The sequence below is a fragment of the Melanostigma gelatinosum genome, assembly GCF_949748355.1.
Source record: "Melanostigma gelatinosum genome assembly, chromosome: 8".
NCBI lineage: Eukaryota > Metazoa > Chordata > Actinopteri > Perciformes > Zoarcidae > Melanostigma > Melanostigma gelatinosum.
The window spans coordinates 8,342,219-8,359,591 of record NC_136641.1 but is presented as its reverse complement, the minus strand read 5'-3'; the positions used below and the strand labels follow the sequence as shown (position 1 = coordinate 8,359,591).

At 42.0% G+C, this 17,373-nt stretch overlaps 2 protein-coding genes across 2 annotated transcripts; one reads left to right on the top strand and one right to left on the bottom strand.

Moving 5' to 3' along the window:
• Positions 1-239: 239 nt before the first annotated feature.
• On the top strand, positions 240-8,223 carry arhgef19 (Rho guanine nucleotide exchange factor (GEF) 19; the record flags this gene model as incomplete). Its single annotated transcript, XM_079274314.1, has 15 exons — positions 240-900; positions 1,013-1,501; positions 2,220-2,352; positions 2,430-2,515; positions 2,602-2,858; positions 2,953-3,113; positions 3,229-3,381; positions 3,669-3,798; positions 3,965-4,039; positions 4,137-4,226; positions 4,317-4,480; positions 5,403-5,561; positions 5,652-5,731; positions 5,817-5,921; positions 6,087-8,223. 15 exons carry the CDS (start codon positions 240-242, stop codon positions 6,239-6,241), a joined length of 2,898 nt encoding a protein of 965 aa, XP_079130440.1. The 3' UTR covers positions 6,242-8,223.
• A 102-nt stretch (positions 8,224-8,325) lies between these two features.
• Positions 8,326-15,516, bottom strand: LOC306780555 (putative pleckstrin homology domain-containing family N member 1). The gene is made up of 11 exons (XM_079272965.1): positions 15,348-15,516; positions 13,389-13,497; positions 12,470-12,616; positions 12,073-12,159; positions 11,576-11,663; positions 11,346-11,482; positions 11,106-11,252; positions 9,745-9,831; positions 9,419-9,494; positions 9,238-9,314; positions 8,326-8,774 (listed from the first exon to the last, which is right to left on the bottom strand). Exons 1-11 carry the CDS (start codon positions 15,440-15,442, stop codon positions 8,649-8,651), a joined length of 1,176 nt encoding a protein of 391 aa, XP_079129091.1. The 5' UTR covers positions 15,443-15,516; the 3' UTR covers positions 8,326-8,648.
• Between the last annotated feature and the right edge of the window lie 1,857 nt (positions 15,517-17,373).

Below are 17,373 nucleotides of genomic sequence, written 5' to 3'. Positions count from 1 at the left end.
TGTTATACAGTCCCTTATTATCAGTTATAATGAAGTAATACATTGATACTTAAAAAAAAAAAAGGTTTGATTCCCTACTTTTGCATTTAAATGACGCCTTAATAAAGTCTACCGAAATGATAAAAAGATCATGCATCATGAATTTTGGCCTGAGTAAAGACTACTACTGTTTTTAGTAAAACCTATTAAATTGTTCTTTTCCCTCTCTTCTTTTGCAGCTCTCATGTGTTCGCTCAGCCATGCTTCCTGGCTATGGATTGTTACCTTTTCCTGATTTCCAACCCCACCTTCACGCTTTTCACTGCCGAGGAGAGAGTCCCAGCATGTGGATCCCTGGCTCAGGGGAGTCCCAGGCTCTGAGCGAGGCCCAGGAGGACAGGCCTCTTCTCCACCCGTGCCACCACAAGCATCTCGCTGTGTGCCAGCAGGAAACATTGGCTTTTATCGCGCTACAACCACCGGTGACTCCTAAACTAAACGGCCTTAGCTCCCCGAGGCCAACCGTTATTCCAGAAACACAATGCACAACACACTCCCTGCCCCTGAACGGTTTCACACACACACTGAATGAACTGAATGACATGCAGAACACAGTGTTGAATTTGAACTCGTATACACCTGCGGGTGACTGTGAGCTTGAATGCCATAATAGCATCAGGACTTCTTTGAAGGAGCAGACAGAAAAACCTCGCGCCGTCACAACAGTATGTCGTCCTTTCCACGCTGCGCTCAGCCTCCCTCTGCCGTTCCCTCTGTCCTCACTATACACAAACGGAGACTGCTGGGAATCTCCGTTACCTTGCTCCCCATCCTCACCTGAAGGTCCTGGGTTTCAGAGGCTAGACTCCTGCCAGCTGCAGAGGAGGACGTCCCAAGGTTCACTGAAAGAGAAGTCTATCCGTGAGTGTGCAGCTGTTTTCCGCTGTGGACAAAGGCTACGTAACAAATCATCTTTAAAAGCTCTTTACGTGCTTTCTCTTAGTCTGGTATTAAGTTATTTTCTTGTTTCCAGGGCGAAAGATGCAGGTTTATTCACCCGACAGCCAGAGCGATGAATCTCTCAGCAGCCCAATCCTGGACGCAGACTACATCTTCCCAGGACCTTTTGCATCTTTCCTGGAGGAGGACCTCAGTGGATTATCCTCCCTGGAGGCCACTTCAAGGCCTTCATCCACAGACGGCCTGACAGATCTCCCAAACCTCAGTCACGATGACATTTTCAATCTACCTGAGGAACCACTGCAGATAATAGAGGACTCAATGCCAGCGCTGGGGGAAGACAGCGAGAGTGTGGAGATGTCGAGTGCCACAGGGGGGAGCTTTTTGTCCCGCAGCCGCCAGGGGGATCAAGAACGGCGGCGCTTCTCGGCTTCAGAACTGATATCCAGGCTGCAGATCTCTCAGAGGAAGAGCTCCTTCACCTTGAAGCTGGGCAAGTCGCTGTCTGCGCGGGTCGCCTCCAGAGACAGAGGTTCCAACAGCCTCAGCCCCAACGCTGACTGTGAGTAGAGAACAGAATCATCATCAGGGTAACATGTCATTGAAGGGTCGTCCATACACCAACCAAGAGCAGTATAAAAAGAAACAGGTTCACTGGCCTTCTCCTTGAACAAAGACAAAAGACGAGGCAGATTAGTGACAAATTCAAGGCTTAAAGTGTGAGGGCTATCAGCGTCATTGTTCCTGCACATCACTCAATCTCAAATCTCCAACATCTGCACAGTTGAATGAAAAATATCCTTTAACTTGTTTGCTCAGAGTTTCACAACACATTCCTCATTTTCACTCCACAACAGTTGCACTTTCCAAATATTAAACACTGCTTCACCATGTCAGCATTCCGTGGAATTCTTCTTAAATTCTCAAATAAATAATACTTTACTTAAATGCTAAAACAATGAGTCAATTAATCAATTCTTTGACTGACAGGAAATGTGATACATTTAGGTTTTGCACTGTTGATCAAACAAAACATGCCAATAGAAGACATTACTTTAGGCTCTGGGTAATTGTGATGGATTATTTACTTTTTTTATTTATTGTAATAATTAAAGTGCCCTTAAACAACGAATTATGTCAAGTGTTGCTGCAGTTTGTCCTCTTATGAAGCTGTCCCTAAACATCCAGAGAGGTTCAAACTGACAGTATCGTTTCATGAACCTTCATTGTATGAGGTCTATTTCCTCACACCTGCACCGTGTGCTTCTTATCCTCTTCAGATAAGTCCAACTGCAGGCACCGCAGCTCCGGAGGCTCGAGTGACAGCGGCCCCCACAGTCCTGTAGGACCTGCACCGACTCCGCCCAGCAGTGACAATGGCATGCCTTTGCATCGGTGGAGCACAAAACTCGGGTAAATACAGTTTTAAACTGTTAATAAATTGCACAGATTAAAGGGCATTGATGTCAGTTCACTTTTTGTTTTCACAGAATGCGAAAGAAATCCATAGAGGAGGACTTCTGCACACTTCCAACTGTTGCTAGTTCAAATCGATTATCACGCTTTTTGCCGAGTTGTAAGTCTCCCTGGACTATTTGCAAGTAATTAAACCAAGACTTTGGTTGAATTTTCCTGTTACATCCCCTTTTTACTCTCCTGCAGCTATTCTGTACCAGGAATACAGTGACGTCGCCATCAACAGAGAGATCCAGAGGCAGCAAGGGAAGGAGCCAGGCACGGAGGAGGAGGGGCTCAGGGATGAGGGGTCAGACGGGATCCCGTCTCCTTCTAACCTTTCTCCATCGAGCTCCTTTCGCTCATCGCGAGGCTCTGCTTTTGCACTGTGGCAGGACATCCCCGACGTTCGAACCAGCGGCCAGCTCGACAACTTCAGCAACGAGGAACGTAAATTACAGGAGGTGAATAGAGACATCGCAGACCGCCACAGCCGTTTTGCCTGTTCATGTACTGTAGAATGACCCGGCATGACTTTCTGTCTCTCCCTAAACTCAGGCAAAGTTTGAGCTGGTGACGTCTGAGGCCTCCTACATTCGTAGTTTGACCATCGCAGTGGACCACTTCATGTTGTCGCAGGAGCTCGCAGAGTGTCTTGGAGCTCAGAATAAGCAGTGGCTCTTCTCCAAGCTGCCTGAAGTCAAAGGTGTCAGTGAGAGGTGAAGTAATATGCTGCTGATGTGCCTCGGTCGCCCTTCAATTCTTAATTTTAACATCTCAGTCGTATTGTCTCCTCCTCTTGAGTGTATTTTCTGCTCACTCGGTGCCTTTTAGGTTTCTTCAGGACCTGGAGCACAGGCTGGAGGAAGACATTCTGCGTTTCGACGTGTGCGACATCGTCCTGGAACACTGCCCGGCCCTGCGAAGGGTTTATTTGCCTTATGTAACCAACCAGGCATACCAGGAGCAGACATACCAGCGTTTGCTGTGAGTAACTGCTTCCATCAAATGTGTAACGTATCAGCTGTTTGAGACCTAAACAGGCACTATCTCTCTGTGCCAAAATCCAATTGTTTCATGCTGGAGTTCCATCATTTCCTCTAAGTGTGTTCAGGTGTTATTTTAGTCCCGCATGACTGAACTTGCAGATGTTTCATCTCGAGGAGGCTGACGTTTTTTTCTTCTCAGAGTTAAAAAGCACGCTGGAATTTACCCCAACTTTCACTAAAAGTCACTCAATCGTTTCTCTGAATGTTCTCGTCTTGTCCTCTCAGGCACGAGAACCCTCGTTTCCCCGGCATCCTGGCTCGTATGGAGGAGGACCCCATCTGCCAAAGACTTCCTCTGACCTCTTTCCTAATCCTCCCGTTTCAGAGGATCACACGGCTCAAAATGCTGGTGGAGGTACACGATCAAACGTTCACTGCAGAGTTCATGTTCGCACTTGAAACCCAATTACGTGCTGTAAATGGGGTAATATGTGGACCGGCTAAGCAATTTGCCGCAGCAGGTTTTAAAGTATTATTCACTTTTGTTGGCGCGTCTTCAAAAAAACATATTTACTTTTCAGAACATCTTAAAGAGGACGACGCCAGGCTCCCGAGATGAGGACACTGCCACGAAGGCTTTCAATGAGCTAAAAAAGGTGGTGATTATCATCTCTAATAGCCAGTTGGGTGAGTACCAGTATCAACACTGGTGAGGCACAACAGTAATAACCATGTTGGTGTGTGTCGTCTTAGATCATCAAAGAATGTAACTCCAGTGTGCAGTCAATGAAGAGGATGGAGGAACTTATTCACCTCAATAAGAAAATCAATTTTGAGGGAAAGGTGACCGAAGTCATTGTAAATTGGCCATTTTTTTGTATCTGCGTTGTTAACAGTGTTTCTTATTCAGAAACTTATTTCCTTTCTCTGTAGATCTTTCCTCTGATCTCTCAGTCCCGCTGGCTGGTGAAGCACGGTGAACTCCTGGAAGTGGACACTCAGACGATGAGTATTTCTGGATCAAAGCTCAAGTTGCCCACCAAGCCTGTGTACCTTCATCTGTTCAATGACTGTCTACTGCTGTCCCGCAGGAAGGAGTGAGTGAAATGCAGTCGGTACAAAGAGACCAATGACTAAAATACTGCACTGATTGCTGACTCATGATAAGAAACAAGGACTTTTTTTTAAACATAAGTCAAATGATTTCAATCAGGAGAGACAAGTGCATGATTAGTAGTTCACATTTATTATGACAGATGCTGCGTTAATGAGTTACACAGAAATAATTCTTTGGCGCTTGAACTCACCGAGGAGATTTGTGATCGAGCTGTGATTGCCCTGAGCGGCAACAGTATAAATGCCCCGTGGAGTCCAGACACTGGTGGTGATGGTGGCTGATGAGGTTGATAGAATGATGAGTTGATGAAGTTGATGAATCTGTGAAGATTGGGGCGGTGATGGGGAGGTGGAGGGTTGCGTAACAGCAGCTTGACCGAACTGAAGGTAGAGACACAATCATATTTGAAGAAAGACAGCAGCAAGATGATAGGCCAACGATGTAATTGTGCCGTTGTGCTATTGGCTAGAGAGACCAGCTGATCTAGACAGCTGATATGATTGACAGCCCGGAACAATGACAGCAAGGAAATAATGAGTGTGCCTGCATGAGGAGTGATGGCAGATGTATGGTAAATAAGCTATGGGCTTAGGCATGCAAGAGTATAGTCTTCCTGTCTGAACCTATATATATATATATATATATATATATAATAATAATAATATAATAATAATAATGGTCTGAAAACAGCACATAGACTGCACCCGTTTTCACCAGGATTATCTCACTCTTTTACAAGCACAACAGAGTGCAGTCATTTAAAATAAGCCACGACCGCTTAAAACTTCAACTCATAATGGCTTTAAAGATACACCATGCAGCTGGTTATTAATGTGGGGAAGAAAATTGACACTCATGGTCTTCTGGTGATCTTGATAATAAACCGCCATCTTTATTTGCAGCACGTGGAAGTTCATGGTGTTTGTACACGCCAAGATGGGAGAGCTGAAAGTGAAGGACCTCAGTCAGAAGCTGCAGGGCATCTCAGGCTTCATCTTCCACTTGCAGCTGTGTGGAGTCCAACAGCTCAAACATCAAATCCTGCTCAAGTCACACACCGAGTGAGTAACAACAATAATTAAATGCACCTAAGTATAAACAGGTAGCTTCAGCAGACGGTGATGTAACTGCTCTTTCTTGTGTTTGCCAAGGAGCGGGAAGCAGAGGTGGATTACAGCCATGTTTCCATCTGATCCGCTCGAAGACATCGAGCAAGCCAGTGAGAATGATGGTCAGTGGGGAGCTTAAGGTGCACTATGAATCAGTGGAAACCTTTTAATCCTCTCATTCATCTTTTTCCTGTCTTTTCCTCTTAGATATTTCCCAGGTTCAGTGCATCAAAAGCTATCAGGCCCAAGAGCATGACGAGTTAACACTGGAGAAGGCCGACATTCTTCATGCTAAGACCATTACAAGTGATGGTAAGAGTTTGGATAAAGTCCTCTTTTAGATAAACTGTATTCCGACCTCAACCTGCAACCTAAATTGAGTAAATCTGTCCCACTGGCCACCTGAGTTTGAATCTAGTGGTAGATGTGTATGTGCAGTGGTTTCTCTGATGTCAAAGGGATGTTCTCTTTCACCAGGCTGGGTGGAAGGCATCAGACTGTCTGACGGGGAACGGGGCTGGTTCCCCAAAACCTACGTGGAAGAGATCACAAGTCGCAGCGCCCGCCTCCGCAACCTCCGAGAAAATATCCGCATCAAATGTGTCACGCAGAAACTGGAGGGGGAAGACTAATCACTTTTACTGCAACTTGTCGTGTGTCAAAGGTGTGTTTCAGTCGTTAACTTGCATTTTTAAGCTTCTGGATCATTTTAGTTTTGATTTTAGATGGATGTGGTACCTACTTGTAGTACGTTCTAAAACAAGCCAACATTTTTAACTGTGTGTGAGCATTTTTCTTTCGCATGCTAGCTGCAAATTCAGTCTTGAAATTAGACATTTTTAGCTTAATCAGCTTGTATACAACACGAGTCATGTTCACGAACAATCACTTTATGCATGCTTTCTGTGAATGCATTCATTTCCATTTTTTTTAAGTCTGAGGAACACCTGCACATTTACCAGCACAGGCAGTAATGTAATCATATCCAAAGGTAATTATGTACATTTCTCGGCTCATGACAGTCTGTCTCTATACGTGTTTCATCTGTCATGTCTCCTGTGGCCAGATTCCATCTTTGGACTGTCGTATGCTGTCAGCTGAGCTCTGTGAGGTGCAGGAGAGTCATTCACGTAATGTTACGACATCAGAAAGTTGCTTATGGCAGATCCTTCTATTGAGCTGCATTAGGACACATCGGGGGCCTTTTATCTTCTGTCTTTGTTCACACTGAGTGCCGCTTTCATTTCAGAAGACAGGTAAAAGGTTGCGAAAAGTTACGAAGATAAATGAAAACTTGATTTTGTGTTTTAGTCCAATATCTGATACACTACAGTGCATCAGTGTGCAACAGTTCCTCTCCATCCATGTGGATTGTCAAAGCATCCTTGCCTCTTTATTAAAGAGGAGGTCCAGACACGGATACTGAAGAATGGTGGTTTAATTTTTTTCAAAGATGATTTCACGAATCTGCTGTAACATAAATGAAGGAGAGATTATCTCATTAACAAGGCCACACTACACAAATAAGGGTTAGGCTGACTATATTTTTTATTTATATTTTTTATTTTTTTGTTATTATCAACAAAACAAACAATTTATCCGACTGACGAGTATTGTCTGTGTAGCTAAAGATTGATTTATCGTATTCCTCCTTGCCATAGAGCTCCATTGGTGTCCAAAAACAATTAAACACACATCAATGAGCCAGTAACTGTTCTCAATGACATTCCTTCCTTACCGTGAACACATACTGATCCAACATTACATAAACCATCCCACTGATGCAAAATACTGACTAGAGCAGCAAATACGTATTAATGCACAGCTGAAAATAGTCCCCAACAAATGCACTTCAGTGGGAACACGTTGGGCTTGGTGCTGAGTGCCACAGACATGGTGGGGATTGTTGGTTTTGTTCTTTTCACTGCATTTGTTGACAGTAAGAAAAATACAAAATAATTGTCTTTTAAAAACAAGAAAATGGACCAAATTCACCTCAGGAGACATTTACATTGACCCTCCGTGTGGTAAAAGGGTAGAGGTTTTACCCCACTTCAACTGACTTTTATCAACTTTAACCCCAGTGGAACAAACACTAGAAATTGTTATATTACACTTATCATACAGCATCAAGTAATACTGTGATATACTTAAGACTGAATTACATTTAGGCCTACATCGTCCACATCGTTCCCCTCATTAGTTGCAAAAATCCCCAAATGACCAAACGCGCAGTGTAACTGAGCTGAGAGCTGTTATTCATGAACCACTATAATCAACATTCAATTGTAAACTCTTCCAGTGGCACATACAATGTTTATAACCCCCTTTTATTTTCTACGTCTGCGTTGTGAGTTGTAATTTAATTGTGTATTTATACTCCTCTAGCTGGTTGTTCTCTAAGGAGATTCTGATGTAAATGTACTTAAGTGCAGATGGCTTCATGTATAAAGAGTAAGAAAATGATTCATTTACTATTATGACTGTAATTTATGTGAACAAAGACTGAACAGATATTATTACCTTCCATAGCTATAAGGTTTGATTCATTTCTAATACCAACACTGTAATACACTGGATCTCTGCACACTACTGTAAATGTTTAACCATTGTAATAAATACAGATACTTACATCTTTTGTTGTGTTGAATAAACAACTCTTACGAGTTTTAAAAAGGTTTATTGTGAAAAAGTCAAACATTATGTATTTTATGGTAAAGACATCAGAGCTGCGTATGTTGCTTCAGTACTATTTCCTTCAGTAACCTATAGCTCTACAGACTAACATCGTGTTAGCTGTGGTCTGGCCTTAAACTGGGTCATGATCTTGTTTTCTGTTCGTCCCCACATGAAAGAGAACTAAAAGTGTCTTTTTAGTCCCTCAGTGTAACAATATCACATATATCAATATTGGGCAAGAACATTTCAGAGCCAAATTGCTGCATCTTCATTTTGTGTAAAAAATGATACATAACAGTCATATGTACATACTATCTACAGATTCATAATAAAAGCCAAGCTTCTCCACATTCAGATGAGTCAGCTGCAACCATTGATGTGGCATTGGTCGGCTGTTATCATCGGTTCCTGGGACTCCTTCCTGCTCCTCTGCAGCTTCGGCATGATTGGCGGTGCAGTGGGGCTCACAGTCACGTTTCTGTCCGGCTGCAGGTCAAAGACAAACATCGTGTTGGTGCAAAGTTAAATTCACATTTGAGGCAAAACCAAACCAGCAGTGAACTAGGAATGTTACATGCAGAACTGTAACACTGACGCATGCATTTGAAAGTAGTCAGCAGATATGGAAAGATATGTAGTAAATGCTACGCTAAAATAAAAAGATCAAACATTCACTGTCTTTTGACTTTGTTTTGGGCTACTGAGGGAAGTATATGGCTCTTTAGCTGCTAAATGCTTCACTACGTTCACCAGCCTCTAACTAGTCCAACGGCAAATGGCAGTTTGAAACATACAATGACAAAGTAATGACAACGCCATGAAGAATTCCCCAACTCTGCAGTTCCCCTCTGATCTACGTAGCTCTTCGTCCTCTCTTAGCTCATTATTTTAACGCCCAAACACTATTCTTTACCTTTTTACATTCAAGTGTCAAACAACACAGTCTAACCTGTTGTAATTGAAACATCCAGTTCCGATAATCCTCCAGACAGGCACAAGAGACCTGCAGGGGCTCCATCAGCTCACCTACAACACAACAATGATTATCAAATTACTGTATTTCTTGCTATAATCAAATGCTACATTTAGCCAAGAAAGTATTAATGTCGGATGTTTGCACAGCATAGTACCCATCAGCTCAAACTCCAGCCGTCCGGGCAGGGCAGACCTCTCAACTGCTCTGATGCTGTGTCGGGGCAACCGGCCCTGTTAGAGATGACATATAAGAAATAGAAACGCTTTAAACTGTCCAGAGTTTTCACTTTACGAACATACAACGATTGTACAAGAGAAAAACTACTGACTGAAATAACTGAAGGCAAGTGTGAGTTACAAAATGTGCCACCCATGCTGTATGGCATGTGTCAAAAGAACAAGTCCTGTGTAAAGATCACAGGGACACGCAGGTATGCCACAGTGGTTGAGGAGGTATTATTATGGAGTCATTTAACAGTACCTCATATCTTATATTCAGACGCTTGTTGTCGACTGACAGCAGCAGGACGTCTTGAGGGAAGAGAACCATCAGTCTTTCTTGGAGTCCCTGAAAGAACGAAGCCATGTCACTGCTACTGTTGTATTAGCTGTTCAAAACAGAGAGTACCACTGACAAATGACTGTGACACTTCAAATAATGACACTTATAACTACCATATTGACATGTGCCACAAGTAGCATTTTTTAAAGCACAGCTGCAGTTTATCACAACTTGTGTCTTATATTTGTAACTTGGTCCATATTTGAAATGAGTAATAATATTATAGTGCACTCCAATTGGTACACTATAAAACGCAGATCGGCAGAGATCTTTTCCAGACGTGGTTTGTGTGCGAGTAATTGCAGAATTGCGGCAGTGTATGGTTGATTGCGTGCAGCGCAATGTCTCAGGGAGACATCGATTCAAATTTAGAAAGTGTACAATATGTCGCCATTTCCTCCGGGACCGAGTTCGTGCAAGGCGTACACTATAAAACACAGATCGGCAGAGATCTTTTCCAGACGTGGTTTGTGTGCGAGTAATTGCAGAATTGCGGCAGTGTATGGTTGATTGCGTGCAGCGTAATGTCTCAGGGAGACATCAATTATTGTTTCAATGTATGTTTTAAATCTCCTTTACTTTTTACGACTGAATTTTATTTCTTACACTGTTTCTTTAATTGTTTTTAAATCTCCTTTTCTTTTGCCTTATGTTTTGATGCTTTTAATGGTTTTATGTGAAGCACTTTGAATTACCTTGTTGTTGAAATGTGCTATACAAATAAACTTGCCTTGCCTAACTTGCCTTATGTGGCTATGTTGCTATAAAGTCAGGGGGTGCACGAAAAACAAATTAGCCCTTAATTGACTTTATTGTGATAATTATAATGAATAGAAAAGATGGCCAAATAACCAAAATAAGACCCAAGTTGTAGTAAATGTGAATTATCCTTCAACGTAAATACATCTTCTGTTAAATAAATGAGAGACCATAACTGAAAGCAGCCTCTACAGTACATGCCACATTGTGTGCCAGTAGGTCAAATCTAACATGAAACCTGACCTACTTAGAAGTGTTTTATAAAAGGAAATGTGGTCTTGATTTTCAGATACGCTGACAACAACAAGAAGTATTCTTGTAAGCGGTGGTTCATCTGTCATCAGGTGGTAAGTATGGAAGGACAAAGAGTCCTTGGATAACAAATTGTTTAAATATTTTCAGTTTAGTTTCAGAAGTGAACTTGTTTTCATGCTGACAAATGAGTAATTCTTGCTCTCCAATTATTTTGTATCCATGCTCATTTGCAGATTCCTAATCCAGTGTGACAGAGTCTTTATTACCTGTCTCTGCATGTTGATGATATGGACGATAGATGTGTATCCCGGCTGACCCATGTGCTGTATCGGCGAGCCCTCCCACTGCCAAATGGGAGCTTGTAGTAAGTACTTTTTCAGTTCTTCTCTTTTCCAGTGCTCATCACAGGGTAACTAGGGAAGACATGATATGTGATTCATTTTATTCATTACAATTTAACTTTTTCATATAGAGTTGTAAGCAGATGTACAGCAGTTGGTCATTACAAGATAGGAGAGAGCGCATTGGGAGGGACTCATGGGTTGTGCCGTTGACTTGTATCTCCTATCTTCTATGTGTTGCATCCATTTCTGTAGCTCTGCAGAACTGGCGCATATGAAGACCTTGGAGTCCACCATTGGACCTGGATGAAAGAAGGAACAACATAAATCATGCTCAGGACTTTACATTGTGTTTCCATGTCTCAGCTGAATTTGGACGATTTCCGCCGACTCACCGCTGATCTCAAACATGTGTGGTGAATGTGACGTTTTAGGGTCAATAGAGACAGCTTCCAAAGAAAGTCCAGAAAGGGGAAGGATGCCCTGTGAGATAAGATAACACAAAGTGTCAGGGCAAAGTAATGTGCTTCAGTTTCCTCCAAAGAGATCATGATGCATTGTTATTATTATTGTCCCCTAAAAAGCTGGTATGGCTCATGTGTGGTTGCCCGTTTACACATCCAGCAGATACTGAGCTCCGATGCTGTTGTCCGATTTTGGTATTTTTCAACCTGGACCCTATTTTCCAATGCTTTTGTGTTGTTGGAGTTTGTAGAAGTAGGACAAGTATAGCTCAGTCTAATCGATGTTGTTGTACCCATTAGTCACTTTAGAAACCAAAAATGGGAAAATCGGGTCCAAGTTGAAAAAAACAGAAGTTACCCTTTAAAGTGTGTTTGAACCTTAGCCACTATCTGCCATTTCATTGTTAAGTAAAATGCACAAAGAATACCTGATAAATGAAGTCTTGTCGAGGGTGGTCCAGGGAAAGGATCAAGAGGTGGAAGGAGAATAACACCAGGAAGTGTTCACTGGTTTCCTGTGACAACAATGTAACACCAAACAAGCTGAACATGTTTTCTTTTTTTAAAGTGCAGGAGGTGTAGGCTGATAGTGTCAGAGTTTCCAGAGTTCACACAGGCAATGTAATAAAACTGACCTGTTTCACTATTTTTCCAATTAAAGATGTTGCTTGCCAGGCAGAAGTTTACTGGAATCCAACAACTTGAGCAGTGTTACAATTCACAAAGAAAACATTTTCTTAAAGAGGATTTCAAAATAAACCCTTGTAGGGTGATGTTTGGGTGGAGTCACGCCTCATAACAGCTGACACCCATGTGCAGTGTTACCTGTGTGTAGCTGTTGTAGAGAGACACCAGGGAGGAGTGGATGATCTCCCCATACATGTGTGCAGGTTGGCCCTCCCACTCCCTGATTGGCTTGTGGGAGTAAATCCTGTGGCGTAACTCGTCTCTGCTCCTGCCCCACAGCACCACCTACAGACACAAAACTGTATCAGCCCATGTGTATTGGTTATTGATTTGTACATTTCAATATTTTGTAGCTTTTCCATTGGTTGGCCATGTTTCCTTAGTTGTACTAAACTGTGTATGTCAGTGGAAAAAAAAGGATCCTGCATACTCTATGCTACTAAGTGTTTTTCTGCCATCCCATGTCACTGCCCCATCAGTATTTCTATGTGGCCACATGTTTCACAGAAAGATGAGTCATGCATTACACAGCAAATTGTAATTTGTTTTACTGTTGCAAGCCTCTATAGTCATTGTTATTTGTGCAAAATGTTTCACAATCAAGGGGGATTTGGTTTCTAAAAGTGTTGTTCTGTTCTGCTGGGGGTTGGAAGCTTCATATTTAGACAATTTCTCATTCAAGTGGAAAGAACTGCAAAAACTCAAGTTTGTGTGGCAGTGTTTCCTCCCTCCTTTATTTCCTGTAAAGTTTGAATCACACCAAACCGGGAATGCAGAATCTCTCACTTTTGTCATGGAAATTCCTACGGTGTGTAAACAGTAGCGTGTCTGGCCTCAACACAAATAACTGCACTGTGGAAACTGTTCATGTTCATGTGAGGCACATCTCGCCACACTCTGCTCGAGCGCTAAAAAAGTGTTACAGTGTTTTGCCCAAAGTGAGCCACATGCTGTGTTCTTACTGTGAAAAGTGCATGATGAAGTTTCCGTCTGTGTCTCTGTCACACACACTCACACTCACACACACACACACATCACACATCACAAGCATAGCGACCTCTTGTTCCAGGTGTCGTATTGAAGGGTGGCGCGGTGGTGCCGGGGGCTGCTCATCTCTGCTGGTCCTCACTGACAGCTGAAGCCTGGCCTCTCCCAGACTCCACACCCTGAATAAACACACGTCATCAGTCACGTAGCAGCACTCACAGCTGAGGGGTGGTTAGCTTCGTGGCCTCATTGTTGCACGGATGTGGGTTCAGTTTATGGTCCTGTCTGTGCAACGTGAATGTTAAAGTGCATGTTCTGTTTGGCTCTGTCTTGCTCTTCCAAGCAGTGAGTCAGGTTTTAAAACGATGTTTGTGGACCCCTGTTTGTATGTGTTCCCTAATGGTGCTTGTGCTTGGACTGACTGCAGCCCTGGTGAGCCGCAAAGAAAAATAAATAGAGATTGAAGAGCAATAGAGCATATCACAATTTAAATGACTGGTCTTGATCCTCCTGCAGCCCAGCGGCAGACAGACGTAATCAGATTACAGCAGTCAGAGCAGACACAGCCAGACTAATATGTTGCTTATTATACATAAATGCCTGAATAAGCAGTGACATGGTGGTACCTCTCAGGGTTTCTGGCTCAGTATCTCTGGGTGTGTTTATGGAGAACATTGTAAGATGGTAAATCCTCCTTTGGTAAAATGTCGTTCTCTGCTTGGTGGATCAATATGTGGAGCACCTTATGGCACACAAAATGGCGCGGGATGACTTTAAACTGGAGTCAAAGCAGCTTTTAAAAAGATATCAGTCACGAGGTCACCAATGATGAATGTATTTTCATCTTGAGTTTTGAGTATTCTTTATAGAGGCCCATCTACAGGCTCGCATTGCAGTCTTAAGCTATGAATGCTGGTATGTGACATTGGTCCATGCTGCATACCTGGCCCCATAAAAATAAACATGAATTCTGTAAAATTATGAAAAACAGAAACATTTCAATGTGTGGATTATGGTGGCGAGAAGGAGCATTACATTTTTGGAAAAATACTTTTCGCTTTCCCATTGTAAAGTTGAATTAGCGGCCCCGTTTCAAATTCATAGTTTGAATGATGCTATTCAGATACCAACACAGTCAAAATCAGTAATTATGACAGTACTGAGTGATAAACAGTCACTAGTGATACAGTGTGTATCTCATATGCAAGTGTTCATCTTTGTCTGTGAATGGGCTGCGACCATAAGTAGTAATTATTTAACAGCCACACATAAGAACTGGTAGTTACTCTTGTAATTATCCTCTGGTAATCCCTTAGCCTTAGAACAAGAGGGGATTTGTCCCGCCCTGACTCTGTATTAAACCCCTCCATGATTTAGCCATTGTCTTATAGTAAGCTGCTAATCACGTCAGTGCAGCATCACCGAGTCCCCAAGTTATTGTTTTGTAAATAGGAGCCAATTAGTTCTGCTGGGTGCTGATAAGTGGAAATCATATGGATGTAATATGTTGTTCTGCAGGTGTTTTCATCGCGGTTAAAGGGAATTGAATCTTTTCTTCTCTGCACTACCTGGAAGATTTCTGTGTAAAAGCCCATCCTGTTGCTCTGTGAAAACAAGCATTTAGTGTGTGCATCCTGGAAATGGTGTCACTGAATACTGTGCAGCTTTGAACAAGGGTATGCGGGAGGCTATTTCTTCTTGTGTTTTACATGTTCGGCTCCAAAATGTGACGCATGACATGTCAAATAAAAACCACAGAGGTTGAAAGACAAGCTGCTAAAATGCTTTATTCACTTCCCAGAGTGTCACTGCTTCCTCCTGCAGAACTCACCAACACACATGACCACATTTAAACAAACCTAAAAAGTATTCTCTTTTAAAGCTGTGAAGATACACACAATATGTTTGACTCAATCCTTGTTTTGTGCCAGGATCCAGTACAGACATAACTGTGTAAATGCCCCACCTTTGCTTTTCTATTTTTGAGCAGTTCTCAGCTTTAAATCATAAACTTATATTCATGTCTTACCCTAAATTGTCTCCAGAGAGTTCCAGGAGCTCGATCTCATCAGGGCCCACCTCGTCCACTCCAGTATGCCTCTGGGTCACACTGCAGCATCCCATGTCGGACGAGGAGTCTGTCCCTCTCCGCCTGTCTCAGCTTCTAGTCCACACACTGAGCACCATCTGCCCAGACAATCATCCCCGCTGTGTGTGTGTGTGTGCCACGCTTAAACCAAAGAGATAACAGAAAAACGGGGGCTGGTTGGGTCCAAAAGAGGATATTGTTCGCTAGAGAAGACAAGGGAGGGGGTGGTGTCGCTAAGCTCTAGTTCCTTCTTTTTGCCAGCGTGCAGTTTATATTTAAATAGAGCCACAAGAACGAAAGGTGTTGACGCTTTTGAAGAGGAATTGAAGATAAAAGTGGCAAAAAAGTTCTTGTTGAGTCGCAGCTTCGTAGTTGTTCCTTCCTTCCTGTCAGTTGGCTGTCTGCAGAGAACTGAGCAGTTTCCTCGGTTGTTGTCTCTATTGACGGTCTGAACTCACAATGGGAACTTGGTGGCGCTTTACCATGACAAATAAAAACTGGTTCTATTGTTAATTAAAGCTTCCCATTTGTAGATGTACAAATGCAGCTGCTACAGGTACTAAACCTCTTCATGTTGCTAAAGTAAGGCTGTGATGCTCCCAGCCTCCTCGTTGAGAAGTAAGAGAAGCAAGGATCCTGTTGGGAAAGATGGGAACATGCCAGCCTGTGTTTACATGCAAAACTCATGCATATTGATAGGCAAGTGAAATAATTATGAGTTATGAAATGGGGCGGTACAGGGCTGCAGTCAAAACAAGCCACACCAACTGTTGCCCTGTGTTGATCTTGCTGGTTAGAATTACAGTAAGGTGGTGGGAGGGTTTGTACACAATCACGTCTGAGTGTCTCTGGCTTTCCACAAGGCAGGAGCTGTTTCTGAGAAGTGAGGCAACTTGATGTAAGATGAGTGACTGATATATTTCCCATTTGCCTCAGCTGTTGATTTCTGCTTTGATTGAAGTAAACAAGTCATTCATGTACTGTACAATGACATTTTACGACATACTACACGATAACTTTTTATAGTCTGCTTTTTGTGACTTTTTAGGACATAAATTACTTTTTGCAACATTCTATAAGATAACTTAGCATGACTATTTTTCAAATACAATACTATTACTTTTTTTTTTTACTTTTACAGTACTACTACTTTTTTATGAATAGTTTTATAGTAAATACTTTTTAGACAAACTCTATATTTTTCATGACTTTCTTCAACATACTACAATTTGACTTTTTTGACATACTGAACTCTAACATGTCGACATACTATACATTGACGTTTTATGACAAATTATACCGTGATATTTTTGTCATAATAGAAGAACAGCGAACACATGGCATACAATAACAAAACAGGGGAATGACAACACACCACGGGTCTGACAGGCATCCTGACAATACAATGACCTCATCATATCACAATTTCATTTTGATATTGTGCAATGACTCAAATTTTTCAATTGTCTATTTAGGCCAGCAGTATGTACCTGACAATACTCTTACCAGGACCTCTGTTTGTTGCAAAGTAAAAACACAAATGTACCTTGAAGTTATTTTCTCTGTAGTTCTTTATTTTGTCATCATCTGTGCCTCTCCAGTGTTGCTAAGTTCTATATGATTTTGAAATAAACTAGAGCAGTGTTATGAAAATGATAATAATGATAATAATTAAGTTCCCACATTGTTTCCCCCTTATTCATTAACGACACATCTTGTTCCCTTGCACCTACGTGTATGTATCATTACGTCCTTTAGTGGTAAACAATCAGTAAAGATTGGTAAACAATCAGTAAAAATTATTTATGATTTAATTTAAATTAAATTGAGAAGAATTATGCTGCACGTTGCCGGCCGTAATCTAAAGCTTTCCCCATTTTATTTATATTAACATGTAATATTATGAGTATCAATACTGAACAGTAATAACAGTAATGCCTTTGAGTCAAATGAAAATCAAAAAGAT

Coding starts and splice junctions, on each gene's coding strand:
- LOC306780555 (XM_079272965.1), bottom strand. CDS start 15,442: ATGGGATGCTGCAGTGTGACCCAGAGGCATACTGGAGTGGACGAGGTG. Junction 12,617..13,388: donor TACGACACCTGGAACAAGAG/GTCGCTATGCTT, acceptor TTGTGTCTGTAG/GTGGTGCTGTGGGGCAGGAG. Junction 8,775..9,237: donor GGATGTTTCAATTACAACAG/GTTAGACTGTGT, acceptor TTTGACCTGCAG/CCGGACAGAAACGTGACTGT.